Source organism: Enhydra lutris, unplaced genomic scaffold (assembly GCF_002288905.1).
Source record: "Enhydra lutris kenyoni isolate GAN:26980312 unplaced genomic scaffold, ASM228890v2 scaffoldscaffold21, whole genome shotgun sequence".
Taxonomy (NCBI): domain Eukaryota; kingdom Metazoa; phylum Chordata; class Mammalia; order Carnivora; family Mustelidae; genus Enhydra; species Enhydra lutris.
Window position 1 is genome coordinate 29,545,478 of NW_019154105.1, and position 26,798 is coordinate 29,572,275.

Below are 26,798 nucleotides of genomic sequence, written 5' to 3' on the forward strand. Positions count from 1 at the left end.
AAGTCCCACATCAGGCTCCCTGCTCAGCAGGGAGTCTGCTTCTTCCTCTGCCTCTGCCCCTTCCCATGCCCATTCATTCTCTCTCTCTCTCTCTCTCTCTGTCAAATAAATACATAAAATCTTTTAAAAAATGAATTAAAAGTCTAAATTGAATAAGTGTAACTTCATTATCTTAGTGTAGATATCCTGGCGACACCAAGGGGTGATGGAGCGATGGCGAGAAATCAGAATTTGCATACACTCATGGTGGAAAGTTTAAGTAGTTTTCCTGCTTATTTCAAACATTTATTTAACATATGTAATGTTGAATAAATTTCAAGGGTGCAAATATTCTACAATCCAGCAATTCTACTTCAATTTATGTGTCCCAGAGCCTTTGGAGTTTCCTTTTTTTAAAGAATGTCTTGTACGTATGGATGGTTATTAGTGTTATTCTGTGCACAAGAGTAAGTAAAGTTCTTTCTGTTTATAAAACAAACATATATAAAACTTACTGAAGGGTATATAACCTGTCACAGAATATCATTTACAACAAAACTGAACAGGGAAGTTGTACAGCTATCATCATGAGCTCCTAAACTAAAGTCAAGCCTAAGTCTAGTTTATAGTTCTAAAAGCCAAATCTTTCTATAGATTTAAATTCTGATTACTTCTAAGAGTGGACAATATTTTGAAATTGAACATTTTTGATTCAGATTTTCAAATACATTCATGTTATTATTTAGTTAGGCATTTTTAAACTTTTACATCAAGCTGAATGGCTATAGCATATTAATAACAGTTTCTTTCATAGAAACAACTGATTTTAATTATTTGATTCCTTTACATTTTGTATAAATCTACCTAAAATGACATAATCAATGTAATTTTTAATATACCTTTTCAGAACATAAATGCCAATCTGAACATGAGAAAAAGAACAAATGCCTCAGTTCACTCTGAATCTGACGTTGGCCACAGAACTGAGGTGGGAAACCATTCAAGCAAATCCTCCTCAGTTACCCAAGAATCTTCTGAAGCCACATCGCAGTCTTACTTAGCTTCCAGCCCAAACCCATTCAGCCATGCAAATGCAGCTGAAACGATTTCTGCAGCAAGAGCACCTCTATCTGCTCCTCCTTCTACTCCTGGCAGAACTGGGTATGTGTCCCAACAGGCTTCCACCCACCGTGTGTTTGGATCAAGACTGGAGCGAATTAAGACCACCGTTAATACCACAGGGGGTCCTGGGAAGTTGTCAGCCACCACTCCTCCCCCTGCTCCACCACCGCCTGGATCTGGCACAAGCAAAATAGACAAATATGCCCGCATTCTCTTTCCAGTAACATTCGGGGCATTTAACATGGTCTACTGGGTTGTTTATTTATCTAAGGACACTATGGAGAAATCAGAAAGTCTAATGTAATTTTGTTGCTAGAATAGTTTCCTAAAAGATGATGAACTTAATGCAGAATGCCTTTTTAAATGTTTTTAAAGATAAACCATTGTTCTTTATTAAAATAAAAAGTCTATGTAATTTTTACATTTAAAAAATTCAAGCCAGTTATTGGGAGAGTTAATTCATTCCTCAGTGAAGAGAGAGTGAGCCATCTTTCATTGCAGAAAAATGATTTGAATAGAATCAATTCAGCATTCAAATTACATGAATTGCAGACCATCTTGGAAATTTAGGACAAGAGAAATAGGGCTATTAGAGATACATGGCACATACTTATGCATTGAAATTTGAAAACAGACTATGACATCTTTTCATATACACTATGAATATCAATCAACCACCCTAAATTTCCCAGTGGCACTGCCCTTAATCAGAATTGTTTATTGGATATCATATGAGGTGACCTTTGGAGATCCTGCTAGTACCTGCAAGAAAAGGACTTTCCTTGTTAAATGAAACATTTTGAAAAGGAAATGGAACAAAGCAAATACTGACCAATGAGTGAAACCTCTGCTGCATCTAAAACAAAAACAGAGACCAGGGAAGATGTGTTCCCTGTCTTACGTTGGCCAAACAGGACTTAACCCTTGACTTGAAAATCTGTGCTTTGAGCCAAAGTTTAACTCATTGTATGAATTCTTTTTTACAGTAGTTCATTCAGTTATGTATTCTTTAACATATAGTTATTCAGAGCCTACTGTGTTCCAGGCACTATGCTACACACTGTCTCTCTAGGAAAGCTCTTTCACCTTTACCTACGATATTACTTGAATAGTAGAACAGTCAGTGCATGCTCATGAATCATAAATTAGCAGAAGATGTCGCATTCTTTAATGGAAGAAATTTATTTAAAGTCTGAGAGCAAATTGAAAATACTTGTTTCTCCTATATTGTAGAGGGTAACAATTAGTTTCACTAATTGACTTCAAAATATAATGAAAATGTGTGCAGGTTGTTCTCTAAATGAGAAGCACTGTGTACCTAAGAGTAGAAATCTGGGCACTATAAGATCATATAAATTATTTGTCTCAAATTTGATCAGAATAGTAGGATAGAATTTGATCAGAACCATAGACTCATCAGAATTAGGAACTCAACACAAGGCCTTTTAGATGCTTTTCCCAACATAGATCTATATGGCTGGTGAAATGCTAATCGTCAGGATAGTTTTTGTGTCGGTAGTTTTGTATTTCCACTTCTCTGGAAGTTTAGTGTTTTGGGGAAGGGCAGTTTTTGTATGGTTTCATAACAAAGGTGAGTATTTTAAAACTAAAAGAGCAGCAAAGGCATGGAGTAAAGAAGAAAAATCATAGCCAAGGGGTAGGATTCTGCTGACTCTGGTAAGCAATTTATCAGGATTTTCATGTACTAACTTTTCTTTTTAATTATGTAGGCTTAACAACTTAATTGAATTTCTTGCAGCTGTCTTATGACACTAAATCTATGTCTAGTTTTTTGTTGTGTTGCTTCCAGATTTTTCTTCTATATTTCTTTCTTTCTGATCAGGGTTGTGTGAATGAATGTGTTCTGGATGCTTGGGGGAACACTTTGATAAAAATGGCTACCTTCCAAACAGAATCTCTTGTTTGTTTGTTTGTTTGTTTGTTTGTTTTTAGAAAAGAAATCATATTAAGTATTTGCCATTGGTTTTTAAGTTGTTGCATTGCCTTGGAATGGTTGTATATGAGAACTGTAAATTGTGAAAATGCCAAATATTAATTGTGAGTCATATCTGAGAATTCCTCTTTGGTTATCACTCTAGGTATATCCTAGAATCGCTAACAATTTTAAGGCTGAAAGATGCTTTAAACATCATCCAATACAAGTCCTCACTTATAAGTTGATGCCAGTAATATGAGGCCAAATAAAATTTGTATATGTGTATATATTTAATAAAGAGTACTTGTACAAAAGCTTATCATAAGTGATTTTATGAATGTGAGTAGATTTCTAGCCTTGAGGACAATGCTTAAAATTATTGTTGGAAGCTATGATTATTTATTATTCCAAGAAATGACCTTATTTCTTTAGTGAGGAATATACTCCTTATTTATCCATTGGTCTATTCTTAAGAAATATCTTATGGCTTCCTTTTTTTTAAAAAAAAAAAAAAGAAAGAAATTCTTCTCCTATAAATATCACAGATTTTAAAGGGGTAAAAATTAATGATGTTAGAATTGCAGCCCAGGGATTCAGGTGAACGTATATTTTTCTTCTTTGTATATGAAGAAGATTTTAAAATAAATCAGGTAGCCAAATAAAGAGAAAGGGCAAAATTAACTAGGATTCTTAATTATTAATGTGAAGAGTAAATTGACCAGAAAGTCTAATCATTGGTATAAAAAGGAATTATTTCACTTGCACATGATGTTTATAATAATAATAATAATAATAATGCATAGTTTATTTTCTCTAACTGAATTTCATTATATCGAGTCATGGCTACATTTTTTTTTAAATTTTGGTCATCATTCCTATCTTCCCAATAACTCAGAGCTATGTTAAACAAAACACTTCTGTGAAGAACCAGTCTCTTTTTACCAATAGCAAATCTTACAGGAGTCATTAGGAGAGCTCAAAGTCTTGACAATTTGTGAAGAAGTCTGGCTGAGAATAGTAACTGTGTATATGTTGTCTTTTAAAGATGAAATTCAGAACTGTCTTACTCAGTACCAGTATCTATATCCTAGCTTTCCACTCCAAGTTGAACCTTATACGTAATTACTTCCAATTTACTCCAGGCATGACTAGGTATAATAGCATACTTAAATGGTTAATCTGCAGTTAAACATGACTTGTATTTGTTCATATACAGGGTATTTGGATAATGTATGTTTTAAGTCAGACCCCACAAATCTTGAATTAGAGATGGCGGAAAGTAGAGCCACTCTCTTACCTACTGATGGAAATGAATCATAGAGAGGCTGGTGACAAAGACAAAAGCAAGGGACTGGAATTAACTTTGAAAGGTCATTTTTCAGTCACTTCACCTTAACAGTGACCATGTTTCAAGCAATAAGTAAAAAATTTGTTTGTGGTTTATTTTACCCATGAACTAGTCAATTCTGCCTGACCTAGAAAAAAATCCCCACTCTGTTTTCCAATTGTCCCCTCTTCAAGATTTGTGAATAACCTGCAGTGAAAAACACCAAATGAAGACATGGATGACCTCATTTCATGTTCTGACTCTATTTTGATTTTAAAGGAGTCACTTAGGGGCACCTGGGTGGCTCAGTCTTCAAGCATCTGCCTTCAGCTCAGGTTTGAACGCAGGGTCCTGGAATCAAATCCCACGCCGGGCTCCCTGCTCAGTGGGAAGCCTGCTTCTCCCTCTCTCAGACTCCCTGCTTGTATTCCCTCTCTTGCTGTCTCTCTTTCTGTCAAATAAACAAATAAAATATTTAAAAATGTAATAAAGGAGTTGCTTAACCTTGCTAGGCTTGATTCCTTATTTATAAGAGGATGGGAGGATTAAATATTATCTAAGCTTTCTTTTAATTTTAATATTTTCTGATTCTCATAGTAGACTAAATACAAGCATTTCTTAAAATAGATACTCTCAAAACTTTGTGCCACAAACAGATGTTTCTGGGGAAAAAATCCTGATTTTAGTTTTACTGCCTAATTACTTATAAGCTCATGACTTGACTCAAGCTAATGTTCCCTAACCTTAAGTAAGAAAAACAAAACTAGCTTAAAAATAACCCACGACCCTCGGACCAACTAAGAAAACAAAACCAAAACAAAGAAACAAACAAAACACCCATCTCCATTTAGATTAGATATTTTCTTCCCTGTGGAAGATTTTATTCTTTAAAGAATTTGGGTTTCTCTTTTCTGGGTATTTATTCATCCTTACTAATTGGACTCCTGCTCCATATTATGTATTATGCTCATTTTTAGGTATATACAGAGAAATAAAACTGGTTTCTTTCCTTTTATGTGGTCCCAGTCTGGTAGTGATAATAGATGTGTTAGGGTAAAATAAGTACTTCAGTAGTATCGAGTAGGCTAAGACTAGAGTGGTATGAGTGAACCCTCACCTAAAACACAAAAAAATATAGAGGGGTATCAAAAACCTTAATAATCAAGATAAATAATATTTTGAAAGAATATTTTTTAAAAATCAAAATTCATAAAAAAACCTATGATTAACAAAATACCCAAATTTTAAATAAATATTGGATTAGTATTAATATTTTTTTTTCTTTTGCATCAAGCTTTACTATTGTTCAGCCTGGCCCTGACCCAGAGGGTGGAAAAGGATGCATGTAATTTTATAACTTTGTTTACGGGGAGGAGAAAAGAGTAATGGCAGGGAAGGCTTCACAGAGATGATTTTGAATGGAATTGTGTGAAATAATTTGGAGGTCCAGCTTCTCTGCTGACTTCTGCAAACAAACAAACGAAGAAACAAACAACAAGAGCACATTTTTTACCACCTCCTGAAGCATGAAGAACTCTTACTACAAATTATAACAAGTGGTAGGAGGTAAGATGAATTCAGGGAAGTGAAAGATGGTGATGTTGGAAAGACCTGCTGGAGCTGGATTAGAGAGTTTTGTGTAAATTACTAAAGAAATTGGATTTGATCCTGGACTAGTGGCAATTTATTGAAAATCTTGCAAGATAAGATGAAAATGAATATGCTATGCTTCTGTTTTAGAGAATTCACTTGATTGCTGTATGAGCTATGGAACAGAGGGCCACGAATCTGGAGATCATTCAAGAATCGAGATGTCTCAACTTTCTTTTCTCTCCCAGTTAATCTTGGCATTTCATTTCTTTGTTTGAGTCCCAATGACTTCATTGTCACTTGTGAAAATGATACATAATTGTTAAAAGTGAAGATAGGTATTGTAGAAATTTAAAACGATCTCAAAATCCCACCTCCAAGAAAGTGTTAATATTTCATGAATATCAGGCCAGATACTTCTGTATAAATACAGTTATATAGAAGAGTAGAGTGAGTGATTAAAAGGCAGTTTTATAAAGTTAGGAGTCAAATATTTCATAAATGAATGTTGCTAAATAATTTTTGAACATTGACTCTACTTTTATCTAAAGTTAAGATTAAAAATACTGGGGTAAAACTGGAGAGATTGTTGAAATTTAGATAGTTTCGAATAAAGCAAGAGATTCTGGGGACTCTGTGTGTTTTTATTCCACATTTCAGTTTTTATTTCAGGAAAGCTTTTTTCCTATAGTGTGTCTAAATGATTTTTCTTTGTAAGTGCTAATTATGTTCAATCTCTTTTGCCTCTGTAACTATTTATAATATTTCTTACAATCACTTTTGTATTTATAAATTCATTGTCAACTTTTGTCAACCATAACCCAAGTGAGTTTTCAGTTGTGTTCATTCTAGTCTGAACCTCTAATGTAATTTTTAACTGCATAATGGTTTTATTCTTTTCCATTGCTTTCTTGGCCTGTGCCATGTCATATTTTCATTTCTTGCTACTATATTTAGGATCTATTAAAACATTATCTTTTCTTTGAGCTTCCTATTCTCCGATTAATGAGATCATGTCTATAATTTGAGACTACAAATAACTCTTTATATAAAGTTTTCCTCTGTTTCCTGAAAAAAATTTTTTTTCTCTGGTATGAACTCCCCCTGCATTTTTATTGTGTTTCTGCTTCCTCTCCCTGTGTTTCAGGCTGATTTCTTTCTATTAAGCCCTGAATGAAGCCAGCTCTTTACTGAACACTATGTGGGAAGTGGCGGGGAATGAATCAGAGCAGCCCACAGAAGCTATTTAAATTTCAGATTTCAGGCCCACCTCCCCAAATCCGTTTTAACTTCTGCCCAGGGACCACACTTTTCTCTATTTTTGACATTTGGTGTTCCATGTGGCTCACGGTGTACAACTCCCAGTTTTCCTTTCTCAATGTTGTTAGCACTGTAGTGATTTTCTCCCCTTCTTCCTGTCTCTTGCATTCACGCTAGTCACCTGCTTTACCCAGCACGCTATTTTACGACTATCAAATACAATCTATCAGCAAACGTTTTCCTTATACCCATATTCCACCATTTGGGTTTTTGTAACTGGAATTCTATAAAGACAGATTTTGTTTTTCTCTTGCCTGTCCATTGTCCATCTCATGGTGGCTTCGAACAGTCTTTGAAGAATGTCTCAGGACCATGACCCTGAGTGAAATCTAGATCCTATCCAAGATATGTGCTGTGAATGTCCTTTCTTCCATCAGGGCAAAATGTGTCCCTGTTTGAAAGCTATTTATCACTGTTTGTTGCCGATTCCTTATAATTACAGATGTGGTTTCTTTTTTTTTTTTTTTTTCAATTCTTCATTATTTATTTTTGGAAGGATTTCCTAGGAAAACAGTGAACTGTAAGTGCTTTTATTTCACCATCTTCAACTGAATCACCATCTATCATTTGTATTTCTGTTTGGCGTGGGGGTTGACCAGAGTATCTTTTCTAACAGCCAGAGCTCTGTGGTTTTTCCCTTTTGTATATCAGGTGTTACTGGAATCAGGGAAGAAAACTGGATTAAACCTGTGACAACACAGTTGATAGAATATACTTCCCTTTAAGGGGAGAAAAAGAAATTACAATAGTAGGAAATAAATATTATTACAATTAACCTTTGACTGACATATCCTTTTTCACTCTTGTATTTGTGAATGGCATGGTTTATATTCCATCCTTGGAGATGTTTGCTGATAAAGTGGCACATGTTTGTAATCATTTTACTGATTATGTAAATTGTTTCCTACTTCAAATATACAATAAATCAGAACTTTCATTTTTCTAGGTATGTAAAATGATTGTGGTTGATGAAGTAGAGTTTTATAATTCTAAGGGAGTTTTATCCAAAAATGAATCAAAATCCAGTTTTCAGCTAAAGCCATATTTTATGCTATAAGACATTGAATGGCCATAGTAAATAAGAACTTAAATTTTCCACTGGTTTCTCCTTTAATGATGAAAACTCCTTAACAATTTTATGCTAGAAATGTTGAGAATTGAAGAAGGAATAAAATATTCTGTTAGGTTTTTCAACTGTAATGTTGCACAAACTGAGGAATAAAAACTTACCTGCCTGCTCTTTGAATAATTTTAAATTATTTGTTTAATTGCACAATTAAAACTATTCTTCATTATGGGAGTAAAGAAAAATATTAATACATATTTCATCATATCATGAAAATTAAATTTGTTATCCTTCGAGCTTTATTATTCTTGCTCAATCAGAATAGCAAATAATAAAGCACTTTATTTTAAGCAGTATAAAATTTGGAGGAGACACAAGTGTTTTGATTTCATGGGAAGACAGTTTTCCTACAAAGTAGACACTTCCTGAGCTTACACAAATCATATTTGATCCCCTGAGAATGATGATTTTTTATTTAATATTATTGTCACAATATATTACAGTAAAGAATACACCATCATGCTTTTCTTTTTGCAAATTTGTTTTTTCATCATTTTATTTACTTTCCCATCATGATAAGTATACTCTTTAATCCCCATGTTTTTGCAATTTGTTTTAAAAAAAGAGAGAAATACTGGTTTAGGATTTTATTTTTCTTAAAGATTTATTTATTTATTTGACAGACAGAGATCACAAGTAGGCAGAGAGGCAGGCAGAGAGAGAGGAGGAAGCAGGCTCCCTGCTGAGCACAGAGCCTGATGTGGGGCTTGATCCCAGAACCCTGAGATCATGACCTGAGCCGAAGGCAGAGGCTTAACCCACTGAGCCCCCCAGGTACCCCAATACTGGTTTAGTATTTTAAAATAATTCATCAGAAAATGATTTTTTAATGTCCTTAAAGCAAACTTATCTTGCTTTCAAAGCTAAACCTATTTATGATAATAAACTTCCTTTGCTTCTTAAAAAAAATTACGTGTGTGTGTGTGTGTGTGTGTGTGTGTGTGTGTGAGCATAACATTCTGGAGTAATTCAAGTTTCAGTTCTTCATTAACGGATGATTATTTATTTATTTATTTATAAAAGATTTTATTTATTTATTTGACAGAAAGAGAGAGACAGCGAGAGAGGGAATACAAGTGGGGGAATGAGAGAGGGAAAAACCAGGCTTCCCACTGAGCAGGGAGTCTGATGTGGGGCTCAATCCCAGGACTCTGGGATCATGATCTGAGCCGAAGGCAGACACTTAACAACTGAGCCATCCAGGCACCCCTGTGGATGAGTATTTAAAATCAAAAGGACTTAAATTTCTATAAAATTTTATCACAGATACTTATATTTTATGATTAATGTGTTGGAGCTAAACTCTAGAATTATTAAAATACAAATATTGTATTTAATGCATTTTTTTCTATTTAAATTTGAAACAATAAACATAAATATCTTTGGAATTTTTTTAGTTTAAGAACTTTTTTTGTTTATAAATATAGTTCCTTTAAATTGGTCACAGTATTGTTTTGGACATGATATTTCCCTTATTTTTTTAAAAAAATATCTTACTTATTGACTGTGGATTTTGAGAAACAAACTAAGGGTTTTAGAGGGGTGGGGAGTGGGAGATGGGTGAACCTGGTGGTGGGTATTAAGGAGGGCATGTGTTGCATGGAGCACTGGGTGTGGTTCATCATACATAATGAAGCTTGGAACACTAAAAAATAAAATAAAATAAAAGAATAAATTGGTCATAGTATTGTTTGGACATGATATTTCACTTATTTTTTAAAAAAACTGTTTTACTTATTTATTTGTGGGGGGCAAAAGGAAAAGGAGAGAGAGAATTTCAAGCCAACTCCCCACTGAGCATGAAGCCAGACAAGGGGCTCAATCTCATGGCCTTGAGATCATGACCCAAGCCGAAGCCAAGAATCAGAGGCTTAACCAACTGAGCCACCCAGCCATCCCTGATATTTCACTTTTGAAGCCTTGCCTCATTCATTAGTATTCGTAGTTTTCCCTTACTCTCATTCCCCACATGACCAATACCTTCATCTAGATTATAGTTTTGCCAAGTTTTCATGGTCAGGAAAATTCTCTGTGGGTGATATGGATGAAGAAGAGTGATAGGACCCATTATATTTGATGTGGTACAATGAAAATGTTACATATGTGATTTTGCTTGATCAAAGGGGTGTCAAATGTATACATGTCTTTTTTATTCTGATGCATCAAAATGGATAAATTAGAGCAATCTATGACTTAACTCTAACTTGTGAGACCAAAGTAAATGAGAAAGTCAATGAGGTTAACTTATAAAAACGTGTGAGCTTATGCTTTTCAATATCCAGTTCAGCAGAGTAGCTGTATTTACTTTGTTGAGATGAAGGGTTTTGAGCACTCTGATGCCTTTAATTAAAGTTTTATTTTTGCTTTTATATTTTATAATGTATCATAAAATGTTTTGAATGTAACCCTCCTTGTTCTGAAACAACTGTTTTCTGAAGAAAAATTCAGGCTTGTGATTTGTACCTTTTAAAAAAGAGAATGTACCTGAGAGAAAAAAAAAGTTGATCACAGATTTTCCATAACACACACATATAGACACAGACACTCTTGTATAAATACATACTAACAAAATACATAGTACATGCAGTATTCTTTTTTTGTTGTTGTTCACTTTTATGACATATTAAGTCCTTCCATATTTAACTGTATTTGGTCATTTATGGACTGAATGTTTGTATTTCCCCAACATGCGTATGTTGAAATCCTACTCCCGTATCATGGTATGAAGAAACGGAGCCTTTGGGAGATAATTAGGATTAGATGAGGTCATGAGGGTGGAGCCCTCATGAATAGGACTAGTGCCCTTTTAAGAGTCACTAGAGCTTGCTTCCTCTCTCTGCTCTGTGCCAAGTGAAGATACACTGAGAAGTTAACAGTCTGCAACCTGGGAGAACCTGACCACCCTGGCACCCCACTCTAAGACGTCCAGCTTCCAAAACTGTGATAAATACATTTCTGTCATTTAAACCACCTACTCTATGGTATTCTGTTATAGCAGGGCAAACTAAAGCCAATTCCTTACTCCTGTGAGAACATTTCTATTAAAATATTAATATTTAAAATGCATAGCAGCTTTGTTGTGTAGTGATTTCTGCTTTTATAATTTCTTTTTAAAATATTTTATTTATTTACTTGAGATAGAGAGAGAGAGTGAGCACAAGCAGGGGAGCAGCAAGCAGAGGAAGAAGCAGGCTCTCCATTGAACAGGGATCCTGATTCAACGCCTGATCCCAGGACTCTGAGATCATGACCCGAGCTGAAGGAAGATGCTTAACTGACTGAACCACCCAGGAACCCCTTCACCTTTTTTTTTTTTTTTAAGTTCCATAGGTTTCACTGATGACCAGATCCTGTTTCCTGAATACTAGGTAGAAAGTGTCTGCCTTTTATTTTCAATATTGATAATAGAGAATTAGAATAATGTAGGAGAAAGAGGAAGTCAAAATAAAAAAAGACTATTTTCAAATAAAAGTATCAATAGAAAAGTAGGAAAAATAAGGTACTGGAACACATAGAGGTATATGACTTTCCAAACTAGGTTACTTCAATTTTTTATATGATGCTAATTTCATTTGTTTTAATCATTGGTGAATAATTTCTGCATGGCTCATTTTTGAAGTAGAATAGTTAGAAGTTAATTTTCTTTCTGACTAATTGGAAGCCAGAGATCACTGCTGGCTGAATAATTATGAAAAACACTGAAGTGGTTCAATAATCATGAACTTGTTTATAATGTTACCTAACCTATATTATCGTGCCCTGTGCATTCTGAAAATTAATTTCTCTCACAAGGAAAATTGCATGTAAGTCTTACCATTATATTCAACTACGTTTTCTTAAAGTCAAATATACATCAATCCTTTGAGTACTTAAACGTTATCCCTCTCTTTTTATTCTGGAAAATGTAAAATAATGTCACTAGTTAACATTGGTTTGGATAATGTTCTCATTTGAAAAGTCTTCAGGGTAACATTCCTCAGCTTGGTATTCTACTCAAACGGATTCATGAATCTGTATCATTAGTGTTAAGATAAATGCTAATTAGTGGCATCATTTATTAAGTAAGGACCATATGTCTGCTGTGGAATAATACTGTCAAGTTGCCCTATGTGCGTTTATCATTTGAAAACTAAACAGGCTGATACATGCACTGGAGGAAGATATCTCAACTGGCACATTACTCCAAAATTTTGATACATTTTTATTTCTTCCTTGGCTTCAGTTACTTGTATTTTGCCTACTAGTCCTTGTATGGTATCAAAACTCCTTCCCTCACAGTATATGGTATCCTTACCAGTGCCACGGAGAGAATACAAATCCCTTTCTCTCTTGTCTGCAAAATGGAAAAGGTAAAGGCATCATTCTATTTTTGTATATATTTCTTATTTTTTACATTTTCACATACAAAATTTTCTAACAAATACATCGTGTAATATATGATAGTCTTCCATAAATGAGAACAGTATTTTTTTCACTCGTAAGACTAGGTCCAGTGTTTCCTTTAGCAGAAAAGCAAATATGAGGTAAAAAGCTATTACTCTTTACTTTGGAAAAGGTTGCATTGTGAATAGAATAATACCTCTGGCCACTCTAAGAATAAACCATACACATAATTGAAAATGCCCTGTAGAGATTGTGCTAACTGAATTATTCAAATACATTCCTCAAGAGCAGATCTAAAATGCTGGCATTCCTCGTAAAAGTTGAATGATATGTAATTCATTTTCCATTACACAATTACTCCTTGCATTTCTGTTCAAGTGGTGGCCTTATTTCCAGCTCCTTGGTCTCATCTCTCCAGCCCCATCCATTCTATACACAGATGTCATAATATTTCTGTGCATTTCACACTTGCCTTAGCATCTCTATTGACTCTCCAACACTTCTGGGATAAAAAAGGAATTCCTTACCATGACATTCAGGGCCTAACACAACCCAACTATAATGTCACCTTCATCCTCTCCTTCCCTCTGTTTTATGATCTAGCCACCCAGAAGTACATGAAATTTTCTGAATATTCTCTGAAATTCTCTTTGTGCTTTTTCAAATGTGCTAAATCCTTTGCCTCACTTGCCTTTTCCTGTTCTTGATTTGTGATTTCTTATAAATCATTGCACTAATATTACCACTAACTGAGGCCATCTCTGATTTTCCTTAATAGAATTAATCCACAGCAATTTCCCATTTCTCCTATCACTCTTCTATAGTATCTTTTATGTGAAATTATGGTAACATATCTGTTTTTTATTTGTAAAATAAATAAAAATATGTGTTGAATATATTTGGGCAAAAATGAATAGACTATCCTCTTTGATCAAAAGTTCACAGTTTTGTGACACCTGGGTATCTCAGTCAGTTAAGTGTCTGTCTTCGGCTCATGTCATAATCTCAGGGTCCTGGGATGGAATGCCCTGTCAGGCTCCTTGCTCAGTGGGGAGCCTGCTTCTTTGTCCCTCTGCCTGCCACTCCCCTTGCTTGTGTTCTCTTTCTGAGAAATAAATAAATAAATAAATAAATCTATCTTTCAAACAATTCACAGTTTTATCTTATACATTTGAGAAGATTAAAATAAATAAGCCCAGGGGCGCCTGGGTGGCTCAGTGGGTTAAGCTTCTGCCTTCCATCCAGGTCATGATCTCGGGGTCCTGGAATCGAGCCCTGCATTGGGCTCTCTGCTCACTGGGGAGCCTGCTTCCTCCCCTCTCTCTGCCTGCCTCTCTGCCTACTTGTGATCTCTCTCTCTCTGTCTGTCAAATAAATAAATAAAATCTTTTAAAAATAAATAAATAAATAAATAAACAAATAAGCACATTGACGACAAACTGAAGTTCCTAACGTAATGCTTGTCAATTTGTAGTTTTATTTTCTTTTATTATTTATTTACTTATTTTAGAGAGGGAGAGAGGGGAGAAGGGGAGGGACAGAAGGAGAGGGAAAGAGAGAATCTTAAGCAGGCTCCATGCCCAGCACAGAGCCTGATGCAAGGCTTATTATCATGACCCTGAGATCACATGTAGGTTAAGTTTATTGGATAATTTGAATTTACTTGAGTGCCAAAGAGGACAGGTATGCCAACAATAATGTGCAGTTTATTTCTGCATTTGGTAAAATAATATTTAATTGTTTAAAAGGAGTAGGCAGAACAAATAACATTGTACAATTCGAATTTAAGATTGTGTACTATGGCCAAAACAACCATTTTTAATGCTTTTAACTGAAGGTATTATTATGGCTCTACAATTGTACTTCTGTCATTTACTTGATAGAAATGGAGGGGGATTCAGATGTATCTATTTCAAAGTTGTTGTAAGATTGTATATATTTTATTAAATAATAAATACAACTTTACCGATCTTGACTCTTTTCCTCACATACCCCTTGATAGGAGAATATATAGAGAGAAAAAAAGGTTCAGCTTCACAGCATAGCATGGTTGGAAACTCCTCTTTATACCCCTGAGAAATTCCGTCATTTAAGTCTTCAAATAAATTTGTCATTCTTTGACAATATCATGCTTTGAATTACAAAACATGACTTACCCAGACCATATGGATTGTTTTGAAATAAATGCTCAGATAAGTAATTGTGGGATAGGATTGATTCCACTAGTTTCAGAATTGACATTACATTGTTGTTCTGTGAAAATCTTATTTTTAGTAATAGTATAGTAGTGCACTGCTAATGGCACGCTGTACCAAACTCCCACCTATAGTAAGAGTAGGAAGAAAAACATGATATAAAGGAAATAAAAGGATGAGAAAAAATGAAACAATGGTAAAAAGTATTTTCAACAAAGTTCCACAGTGATTTTTACAATTGGCAAGGAGTACTATGAAATGAAATACTTTACAAAGCAGGGATGCCATTCCACTATTTCTAGATCAATTTTCAAATTTGTATGACCCCAAGTTAACTTTGGGACACAGAAAAAAATGGAGAAGACAGAATGGTGAGTCTTTTTTCAATTAATATATGTGATATATATTTAAGCTTGTTGTTCTTATTTCTGAATGGTTTGCACAGAAGCATAGATAGTATAATTCTGTTGTGTACACAAATAGCCACCTCTATGGAGGGTTGTTGGTTTTCTGGATATAAATACAAAACTAAAACCATTTCTCTTACCTTATGACTGATTGGCAAGAAATGACTTCCTTTGAATACAAATTGATCTTTATATTATTATGTAAGAATAATTGAAAGATAGAAAAGAAACTGTGGAAGTAAAATAGAGAAAGTGCAGAAATTCTCTGAAGATATAAAACATATAAAAGCAAAATGAATACTTCCAATTTGTATCTCTTGTATTAACATGCCTTCTCTTTGGGAATTCCTAACTACTCCTGGTAATAAACACTTCAGGAACAGATTACATGTAATCTAGTATTTTATTTTATCTTTAATGTTTCCATGTTACTCTTAAAACTACATAATGTATGCCGGTAATATTGTATGGATAGGAGATTCTATACAAGTTGAATCTTATTTAAGAGTTAATATTTTTTCATTTTTCTCTTTTGAGGAAGGAAATGTGTCTGATAGTGCTTGATAAACTTCTTCAAGTTTTGGTGGCTTAGAACAACAATTTATTTGTTTGTTTATTTCATTGTTCTCTTGGCTCATCTGAGTGACTCTCTCTTGGAGTCTCTTATATAGTTGCAATCAAATAACAGGTAAGGAGGAATCATAGGAATTGCTTTCACTCACGAGCCTGATGCCTGGACTGAGAGAGCTGCAATCATGGTGGCTACCTCAGGATGTGTTTTCTTTAGGCGGCTATCCTGGGATTTCTCATGGCATGAAGTCTCATCAGTCAGATTTCTTACAGGGCAGCTGATTTTCCCCAGGGCAAATGTTTCAAGAGATAGGAAGTAGAAATAGTAAGTCTTTCAATGCCCATCCTACAAATGGGCACAAATATGGTCCTTGTGCCAAATTCTATAGGTCACAATAGTTGCAGAGTCTCTCAGATTCAAGTAGAGGTAGCACAGATTTAAACTCTCAATAGGAGGAATGTCAAAGAATTGTAGCCATCTTTAATCTGCACTTGTACTAACATTACTAGTGGCCCTATTTAGTGAGCGTCAATATTTCATGCCTTCTTAATAGTTGAAAACCTCTATGGAATTAAGCTATATCAGCCCGAGATTATCCACAGTGAAATATTAAAAAAGGTCTTGGCATAATTTGCTTTATAATCAATATGGTGTTTCAGTTGATGAAAAATAGTTCAAGTTATTCGTCCCTTTCATCAGATATTTGGTGTGTTGTTGTGTGTACTGTTACTACCTAATAGACAAACACCAATCCAGAAGAGAAGGTGTAGGAGAAGAATCATTTATCCTTCAATAAAATCTATAGAGAATATATATCTCTACATTTATAACACATAAAACAAGACTCTGAGAGAACTGGGTCACATGTGTTTCTGTCAGCAGGGTGTAAGAATTAGAGATCATTCAGGTTCCAGGGAAAAGAATTGCCAGCATAGACCAACTTCTTCCTAAAGCTTAGCTAAAAATAACAACACAATTAAGTAATGGGACTCTGAACTTTGGGATTGTGACAATGAAGATATTGTAGCCTTCTGCTAATATTACACCATCCCATTTATTGTCCCTTCATTTAGCTAATTTACTTCAGGCCTGAGAGTGAGCTGGCCGTTGAGCCAATTAAGTGGAAATTGAAACAAGGAAAATTTTAATTTTTGGGGTGCAATTTCACAAATTCAGACAGTCAATATAAACAAGTTCTTAGAAATAAATGGAGATGTCAGTTCTGTCAAATACCCTGAAAACCATTGGTTTAAAAAGGAAACAAAACCAAAAATTTGCCAGGAAGCATAAAGTAGAGCCTCTCAGAAAATCATGAAGTTGGTCAAGTTGTAGGGATGTGTAGGCTGGTATCATAGATTAAACATGTTGTATAAGTGCTAATACAGTCAGATAATTATTTTAGACTCGAACCATTTCTTGATCTGGCCATATAATTTTATGAAATTTTATCCTAAATTCCACTGGTGGTTGTTTTTACCCTATCAAAATCATATGGTTACAGTATGGTGGTCAGCATCTAAAAGCAAAGAAAAATCAACCACCAAGTAGATAAATTAATTTAAAAACTATAAGGTGTATTCATATAATATAAACACTTCTTTTTTTAAAGATTTTATTTATTTATTTGAAAGAGAGAGTGAGAGAGAGATCACAAGCAGGGGGAAAATGTAGAAGGAAAAGCAACTCTCCACTGAGCAGGGAGCCCAATGTGGCACTTGATCCCAAGACCTTGGAATCATGATCTGAGCTGAATGCAGACACTTAACTGTCTGAGCTACCCAGGTGCCCCATAATACAAACATTTCTTAGCACTTCTTCCTTCTATGTCCTGTCCATGTCCCCGTGTTCCACTGTTACTTCCATATCCCTGCTTCCAAAAGTCTTCATAAATATCTCCCAGAACCCTGTACCATGTACCTCTCATCTTTTTTACCTTTACTGCTTTTCTTTTTCTCAAGTTCAATTTTTCATCATATTCCATTATTAAGAAAAGAACTAATCTGGCGACTGACAAAGTTTTCTTAAGAGGGTTCCAATCTTCCCTTCTCCCCAACTTAGATTTCTGAGTGAGATCTAAACTAAGAAGTTGTGGGGAGTGGTCACTATACAGAGATAGAGAAGACAGAATTATGAGAGAAGAAGAGAATTTAGCACACTACACTTCTCACTTCTAAGATGAAGCTCTGTGAATGAACAAAACAAGATATGTGTAGTTAGATGTAGCAACAATGGCAGGGAAGTAAACAAAACAAATGCAGTTGGGTTACAGAAGATTGTCTCAGAAGGAACTTGCTTCCAATCATCTAGAGAGTTCTGATGGTGTCAGGCTCATAGAAGCATGCCAGACAAAATAATGTATATCCTTTTCCTGGCATTTTGTCCAATACAGTAGCTCAGATATTTGATTTTTGTTGAAAAACTAGTTTTTATGTTTATATTAAAATATGTCAGGGTAAGTTTCTAAGATCTTGACCACCTATTTCTGGCTTCTGCCATGATCTCATTTAGAAATGCATGAATAGTGTGTAGTAAACAAAATTTTGATGTTATCTGTTGGTTAAACCTGAAAGATAACCAATGGTAGTTATCTCTGGTCCTGATATTTCCAGATCCAACTTAACCAGTGTTTTTCTATTATGGATATTATACAAGGCAATTACTAATAAGGCAAAGATGATCTGGATCACTAGCAACTCAGGATAGCTTGGAAAGATAACTTTTGATCTTAGAAGGGCCATAGGCATAACATCTGCTGTTGTTCCCCCTGCTGTTGACTTGGGGTACCATCCAATTGTGGTCTGGTCCATGTACAGGCCTTTCAGATGCAAAGGGCCTTTAGGCCTAAAATGCCAAAAGGAAAATGTTAATGAAATTTTATGTACAAAATCTCTGTTTTCAAGAAAATTGATAAGATATAAAAAGTATCAGTATTTATCATCACCATGAGAACATTAGTGATATAGCTATGAAAACCAGAAGACCTAGACCTGCAGAAGAATCATCAGCATCTATTGCAAAGGTTAGTAGTTATTTTAAGAGGACTGTGTCGACAGATAAGAAATTAATCCATGGCTGCAGAAAGCACATGTATATATAACACTGTGAAACAGAAAGTTTTCTTTTAGAATAAATTAATATTTATCTCATTCGTTTTTCTTGATTTCAATCCCAAGTTTTTCAGTACATGTATGTTCTGTCATGATGGCTGTTACATAAGGCCAGCTTTCCATCATTGTTATCTAAAACTTCACATAGTAAATCAATTAAATAACTTACAATGTTTTTATGTTTTTGTGTTCAATTCATGGAATCAAATTGAAGCTTGGAAATTCATTTTTCAAAAGTAAAATATCTGCTATTACTGTGAATATCATTCATTAGCACTTAAAGGATTATATTTAAAATAAAACTATTCACAGTTGAACAGGAATTTAAATTGGATAGAGTCTAAGGTCATAGTAAAAAATAAAAAATTCTTATTTAATTAAGAAAACTATGGAATAACTATATCTTTGAAATTGGCTGTGTTGTATATATAATTCATAAATGCAAGCAACTGCAATTGACGTAGAAACTATAATAATGAAAATTCAAAATGAAACAAGATGGGATCGGAAGGGAGACAAACCATAAGAGACTCTTAATCTCACAAAACAAACTGAGGGTTGCTGGGGGGAGGGGGGTCGGAGAGGGTGGTGGGGTTATGGACATTGGGGAGGGTATGTGTTATGGTGAGTGCTGTGAAGTGTGTAAACCTGGCAATTCACAGATCTGTACCCCTGGGGCTAATAATACATTATATGTTTATAAAAAATTTTTTAAAAATAATGAAAATTCATAAAATTGTTATATATAACAGTTTGATAAACCAAAATGCAATTTTTTAGTGATAAAACCAGAATTGAGTATCAATAATAACAAAACAGTCTTCTCAAACATAACAGCGTGTTTTTGCTCTTCATTGCTCCTAAGTAGAATTGGGAAAGTATTCATTTTTTTAAAAATACACTTTGTAAATAAATTTAAATGGTCTACAAAGGTACTGAATTTTTTATAAACAAAATTTAGAAAATGTTTCATTGTGTTAAAAATCATTCAGAAATTTTTAATCAAACAATTCAAAAATTTTATGCTGATAAAATTCAGAATTCAAGCCTTTTGCAGATTAAATAGTTATTTAAAAAATGTGCAACACAGAAAGACACTTAAATTTACCCCTGCAAAATCAAGGAATAACCTTAACAAATTCAGTTGGACTTTAGATATTAATGTAAGATTTAACCTTGAAATTCTGAAATTATACCTTAGAATATTTTAACCCATATGAAAAATTTTTTGATGTATCTCCCAATATAATTGAATAAATTTACATTTATAGAGAAATAAAATTAAATTTAAAAGACTCCTAATTTGCATCACCTAAATTGACAAAACCATCAAAAGAATCATAAATAACATAAAACTTATTTGATGAAGCTTGTGTCAAATATTTGCTGAAGACTGGTGCTCTGAATAGAGGCAAAAATGACAGTACTTGTGAAAATATTTGGGCTGAGAAATTTATACATCAGTATGAAAAAGTAGAAATGATATGTTCTTTTTAATTTCTTAGCTTATTTTATTAATATAAAATAGAATCTACAGAGAAGAGCAAATTGAAGGTGTCAAAATTTCCCATGTATCAAACATAAAGTACATATTTGAGAAAACAATTAAAAATGAAAAACAATGCTATATTAAAAATGTAGTCTTCAGAAAAATATTAGTGACCCAGTATTATAGACAATTAAAGCTGAAACTCTAAAGTACATTAATATGTGCCAAGAATTATTATTCCATTATTTTCAGTGTCCATATTAATACAAAGGCATTTTCAAAGTTTTTGCTTCAATGTACTTACTTTAATTTTTAGAAGTAATCTCATTTTACGAAATGAATTTTGAATTGTACTCTAAGTCCACCAATACAAAATTTATAACTTTAATTAATTTTATTTTCTCCTAGTTGCCTAGTTTGGACAATGTATTCTATGGTTACCATATAATGTATTGTCCACACATACGGTTGGCATCTTGAGGAGGTGAGATACACAACAACAGACTTGTAGATCGCTTTGGGGTTACACGCAACTCAGAGTCCCTTTGTGACCAACTGGGATGAAGATGTAACTAGCCAGTGAGCTTGTCAAATGATTGCTGTGACAAGGAAGTTAAAGATCTCTACATGAGAGATTGCTTTACATTGAGGGGTGGGAACACCTAACTCCCAAAACCATTTCCTCCACTCTTGAGTGACATACACAAGAACAACGCGCCTAATGATTCTGTCTCTTCTTCCGGTGGTGGTGGCAATCAGTGATGTGATTGGTTGATTTGGAAAGCGAGCGTTGGCTTTGTGACACGCCCCTTCCTTTTCTCTTAGGGAAGAGTTGCCCAGAGGATGTGCCCACTTAGCTCCGCCCCTCCAGGCTGTACGTTGCTGGGACGGATTCACCTGTGCGCGGTCGTCCGTTGGGTGCCATCTGTGGCGTCGTTGGTAAGTCTAAGGCTGGGGTAAGCCATGGTCTTCAATATTTTCTTTAGCAGTGATATAGGGATGTTTTGGTTTGCCTACCGTTTCACTCTTATTTCTCTCAGGGTAAAAGACGTTATGAGTCGGACTCTCTTCAGACCCCAACATCCGGGGTATAGGGTGGGAGTAAAGAGAAAGTGAGAAAGAGGAATTCTGTGTTGTAGCGTGTGGAGAAGGCTTCGTGTGGGCATGCTCCTGGCATGGCTCAAATGGGAGATGTTGAGCTTTGATGATGTTGGGCGAGGCACTAACTACGTATTTTCGGTAATGGTGGATTGTTACAGCTTACGGCCGTTTTTCCACGGGAGGGTGGCCGGTTTTATAAAGATAAGCACCCTTTGGTACGGAGGCAAGTCTGCATGCTTTCGGCAGTAAGCAAAGGCAGGCATTGGGGGACTCAGACTAGCAGTGCTGAGACATCCTTATGACAGAATCCTAGTCAAACAGTTGCTACTGCTTGACCTTAAATTCTGAATACACAATTTTTTTCTAAGTAGCCTTGTCAGAGACAAAGTTTCGGTTATAAAGCAAGTGTTTTCAAGTACCAGCCTTTTTTTAGGTGTCATTGTTTCTACTATATCCAGCTGTGCCTGCTGGAAATATTTAGTGCCAGGCCTAGGCTGGTGGCCTAGAAATTTCTTCTTTGATCCACTGTTATGTTGTTGTTTTGAGCCCCCCCCCACCCCCCCACCCCGCTCCCCCGCTTCAGAGTCAAGGGAAGGAGTGTGGGAAGGACAGATCTAGGGGTCATATGACCTGTCTATAGGTTTAAAAGTTGCTCTTAACTTTTGATTTCAGGTGGCTCTGAATTTTATAATTCTGTATGGTCTGACAGTGATTTTTGATTGCTGAGATTCAAACTCATAGTAGGAGGTTGATGGATATTAAATTAAAGAAGGATTGGGGCCCTTTCTCTAAAGAGCATATACCTTCTTAAATTGAGAATGAAAACAAGTTAATAAAATATTGCAAAACCAGTGGCTTGGAAAACAAAAAAAAGGCTTGTTCTTGGAATGCTCTGGCTCTAATCATTGATCTTGCTTTGAAGTTTAAGGTGTTAGAGTAGTTTAAAACTTGTGCTTCAGGTTCATACAGAGTTATGGAAGCCTGGAAACAAAAGAAAAAAAAATTTGCTGGAGGAAATAAAACTCTTTTAGAAAAGAGCTAGAGAAACTAGGGGACGACCTTGACAAAGGTGACAGAAAATAATTCGAAGTTCAGGTAGACATCTGTGAGAGAGAAATGGGAATTCAAGGGGATCTAAATTCTCATCAACAGAGTATTGGAAAAGGGAGAGGTGTTCAGTTGTTATTACATTGAAATAAGGGCCTAGGTCTAAAATTAATTAAAAAGAGAAGGCGGTAGGATCTCAAATGGAATGATTCCTTCAAAAAGAGTCAGGAAATAGGAAACTAATGAGAGGTCACAGATAAGGGGTGATATAAAAGGCATTAGAAGAGCATCTTAGAAATTGGGAAAGACTAAGAAGATTTGTAGAATACACAAAGTATCATTAGGTGATTTTTAAAAAAAATGTTCATTTATTTATTTTAGAGAGAGAGTGCTTGCATGCCAGTGTGGAGGGGTGGGGGCCAAGGGAGAGGGATAGAATCCTCAAGCAGACTCCTGGCTGATCACGGAGCCCAACCCAGGGGCTCGATTCCATGACCCTGAGATCATGACCTGACCTGAAATTAGAGGAGTTGGGTGCTTACCCAAGTGAGCCACTCCCGAGTCCCTCACTAGTTGACTTTTGAGGTAATAACAGTAACTGTAGGTTTGTATATAGAAGTATAGTTTGTGCTTAGAAGGAACATGCCCAAGAATTTGGACTCAAGACAAGACTCAGCAAAATGGGGCATACTGAAAGGAGCCAGGCAAAAGGATAACTTGGGTCCAAGCTTGGATGGGCTTGATGCTTGTCTGATGGGAGAAAAGTTTCTGTGTGGAATTATGCATCCCAGGGGAATGGAGGAGAAAAAAAATTTTTTTTTTTTTAAGGAGTAGATGCTTTAAGAAAACTCAGAATTGAGTGATTTCATTATTGTTGATAGAGATGATTCTGGAATTTAAGAAATAGAGGAATATTTTAGGAAAAAAAGCCCTAATGTCCAAAAGAGATAAAAAGGAAGGCAAGTACTCAGTTCTAGCAATCAACAATAATCCTCTGTGTTTTGGAGAAGAGACCAAATTAATAATAGCTTAAGCAGTTAGACTTAACCGATTTAACTTTCTAAACAGATTAAATAGTTAAAAAATTAGAACTTGCTGAAAAGTGTAGAAGGGAAGAAAATAAAAACTAGAGGCAGGATTCATTGCTACAGAAAAATAGGTAGCAGAAAAAAATGCTATTCAAGGTCTGAACAATTCAGTGATGAAAGACAGTGCCTGGGGGAGCACATGGAAGAGGTATTAGTTCTTATTGGGCCTCTAGGGGCTCGGGCTTCAAGAAGCATCAATTGCAGCTTCAGTTCAGGAATCTGAACTGAGAGTGATTTGCCAGCCGAGACAAATGGGATAAGAGAGAAACCCTCTCTTAAGATTCAGGCTTCACTAGCTTTGCAATTCCATAACAAGAGGTGGTGGAAAGAGCCACTTGTGGTATAGGATTGAAAATATCTGCTTCCAGAAGACAGTAGCCCTTATTTCACAAGATAGAGTCTACTTCCAGCAGCACCAGAGTGCCAGAAACTAGGGGTTAAAGGAGGGAATGGAGATGCAGAGGTTTTTAAAATATGTTGCAGAGGAAAATATTGTACTCCAGGTAAAATTTGGTGATTCTGGTTGTACGTTTTTAAACTTTTCTGGAAGGCAGGGATGTTTCAAGTGTCATTCTGTGAGAGAAACAGCAGTATGCTAAGTGCATTTCGTTCCTAGATATGATGAATCTATAGTGTCAGAACTAATGTTTTAATAGAAATTTTCTGGAGTCTGCTACTCACACAAACTGACAAGCATCCTAGTGAAGCTGAAACTAACAGTATTTCGAGGTCCTTTATTCCTTTAGATGCCATTCAATTCTGGTTTCTAAGAACAGTGTTTTTGGGAATAACTAATCTAAGATCTGAGAATGGCTTTTATTTAAACTTTGTGGGTGTGGGGCCAATTTTGTTAAGTTTGTATACTCATTTACTATTGTTTTTGAACCATAGATCCAAAACTCAAGAATAGTTCAAAAACTGAAGTGATATTAAAAAAACTGTTCATTGACAAATCTTCTGTCTACTTCATGTTTAACTTATTTAACAAATTTTACTTATTCTGTAGTACTTAATAAGTGCCCAGTACTGTCCTATGTATTTTGCAAATGTTAACTCATTTATTTTTTGTATCAGCTCTATTATGTAAGAATTCCTATAATACCCATTTTATAGACAGGCCCAAAGATGTTAATTGATTTGTAAGTGGCAGAGACCAGACCCAGGCAGTCTGGCTCAAGTTAGACTATTTCCATAAATGATTTAGTAGGTCCTATACTATATATGCCTCTTGTGTCATTTTTTAAAATGCAAATATGAATATATTTTCTTAAATTTTTCCCTTTCTCTACAAAAGAAATCAAACTTTATACACTGTCTGCACCTTGGTTAGTTTGTTTTGTTTTGTTGTGTTGTGTTGTGTTTTTTACTTAACTGCATATTCTGGATATATTTTCATGCCAGTATATAGAGAGCTTCTCATTCTTTTTGACAGCTGCATGGTATTAATAGTGGTATGTGAATGTGTCACAGTTAACTTAAACAGTCTTCTGTTGGTGGACACTTGGGTGACTTCCATTTTTCTGCAGTTAGAAATAGTCTGGTAATAAACATATATATACTTGTCATTCTTGGCAGGTGTATCTGTAGTATAAATTCTTAGAAGTTGAGCTGCTGAATCAAAGATATGAATGCATATGTAGTATTGTTTCTATATTGCCAAATTCCATAAGTCTCTTACCATTTCTCATTCTGCTTCATCATAGCCTCAACAACAGAAATGTTTAGGTTTTTGCTAGTCTGATAGATGAAAAAATTTTTTTAGTGTTGTTTTAATTTTTGTTTATTATTTAATAATAAGATGAATGAGTTGAATATCTTTTCATTTGTTGAAGGGCTATTTGAATTTCTTTTTATGTGGATTGGCTTTCATGTTCTTTGCCCATTTTCTAGGGAGCTTTTAGTGTTTTATTTCTGTTAGATATCTTCATATTTATTTTATTTTGAATGCACACATGAGGTGCTTTGTATCACTGACAGATTTTCTTTAATAATAGAAGCACCACCTCCCTTACCTCTGGCCTTACCTTTGTGGTGACACAATGAGAGCTAGATCAGTTGTTCTACTCACTAGGTGAAGAAAGTGAAAAAATAATTTTTCTCTGCTTATTATGGTTAGGGAGGCAGCTGTCTTTCTCCCTTCCTGAAAAAATCTCTTTGGAACATTATGGGCCTGATTCCTAACTATAACACTTTGCTCTGTAAGTAGTATCTCCCCAGAAGTCTGATAGCTCTGTATGTCTTACATCTAGAGATGTCTCTTAAGTTCTGGGTCTCATTCCTTACTGAAATGTAAATACCTAGAAATAGTCTACCCAGTACTTTAACCCAGAACCAAGGTACCTATCCCCAAATGTAACCTTTTGTCTTTGGGGAAGGTAAGTTTTATTATCCTTTTGGTTCAGAGCAGCTAGCACTCTAATTTGGGGAAGAAATGGCTACAGATTTAGTCCTGTAATGTATGAAAATATTTTCTAGGTAACTTTAAATACATTTTCATGTTGCAGGAGGCTTGGACTTTTGATAGGAACAATACAAAATCCAGGAATGTTACATTTTCCTACACATAGATGATATAATTTTTTAAATTTTTTTAAAGGTTTTATTTATTTGACAGACAGAGATCACAAGTAGGCAGAGAGGCAGGCAGAGAGAGAGGGGGAAGCAGGCTCCCTGCTGAGCAGAGTCTCCAATGCGGGGCTCGATTCCAGGACCCCGAGATCATGACCTGAGCCGAAGGCAGAGGCTTTAACCCACTGAGCCACCCAGGCGCCCCTAGATGATATAATTTTTATCATTTTTGCTGAATAAAACATTAATACTATATCTGGGGAATAGCAAATACTCCACAAATGATCCTCATTGTAATAATAATTATGCTTATTATTTTAAGATATTAAAAATGCCTGTATCCATGTTGCAGAAAGAATAAAATGGAAATTACTTTTATATTTATTTATTTCACTTTTGAAATGAATCTGTTTCTAAGATTTAGGTTGGATGGTGTCTGTCA

The 26,798-nt window shown here is 35.0% G+C and overlaps 1 protein-coding gene across 3 annotated transcripts in view; it reads left to right on the forward strand.

Moving 5' to 3' along the window:
- The window catches only part of LOC111149120 (gamma-aminobutyric acid type A receptor alpha4 subunit), a 67,329-nt gene extending 63,792 nt beyond the window's left edge, over window positions 1-3,537 (forward strand). For 2 of the 3 annotated variants that reach the window (XM_022506044.1, XM_022506045.1), the window contains one exon: window positions 887-1,405. In XM_022506044.1, the coding sequence (XP_022361752.1) occupies window positions 887-1,405 (519 nt within the window). Of the gene's footprint in view, window positions 1-886 lie in introns of all 3 variants that reach the window. The other variant, XM_022506043.1, reaches the window with a different exon arrangement.
- Window positions 3,538-26,798: the final 23,261 nt, after the last annotated feature.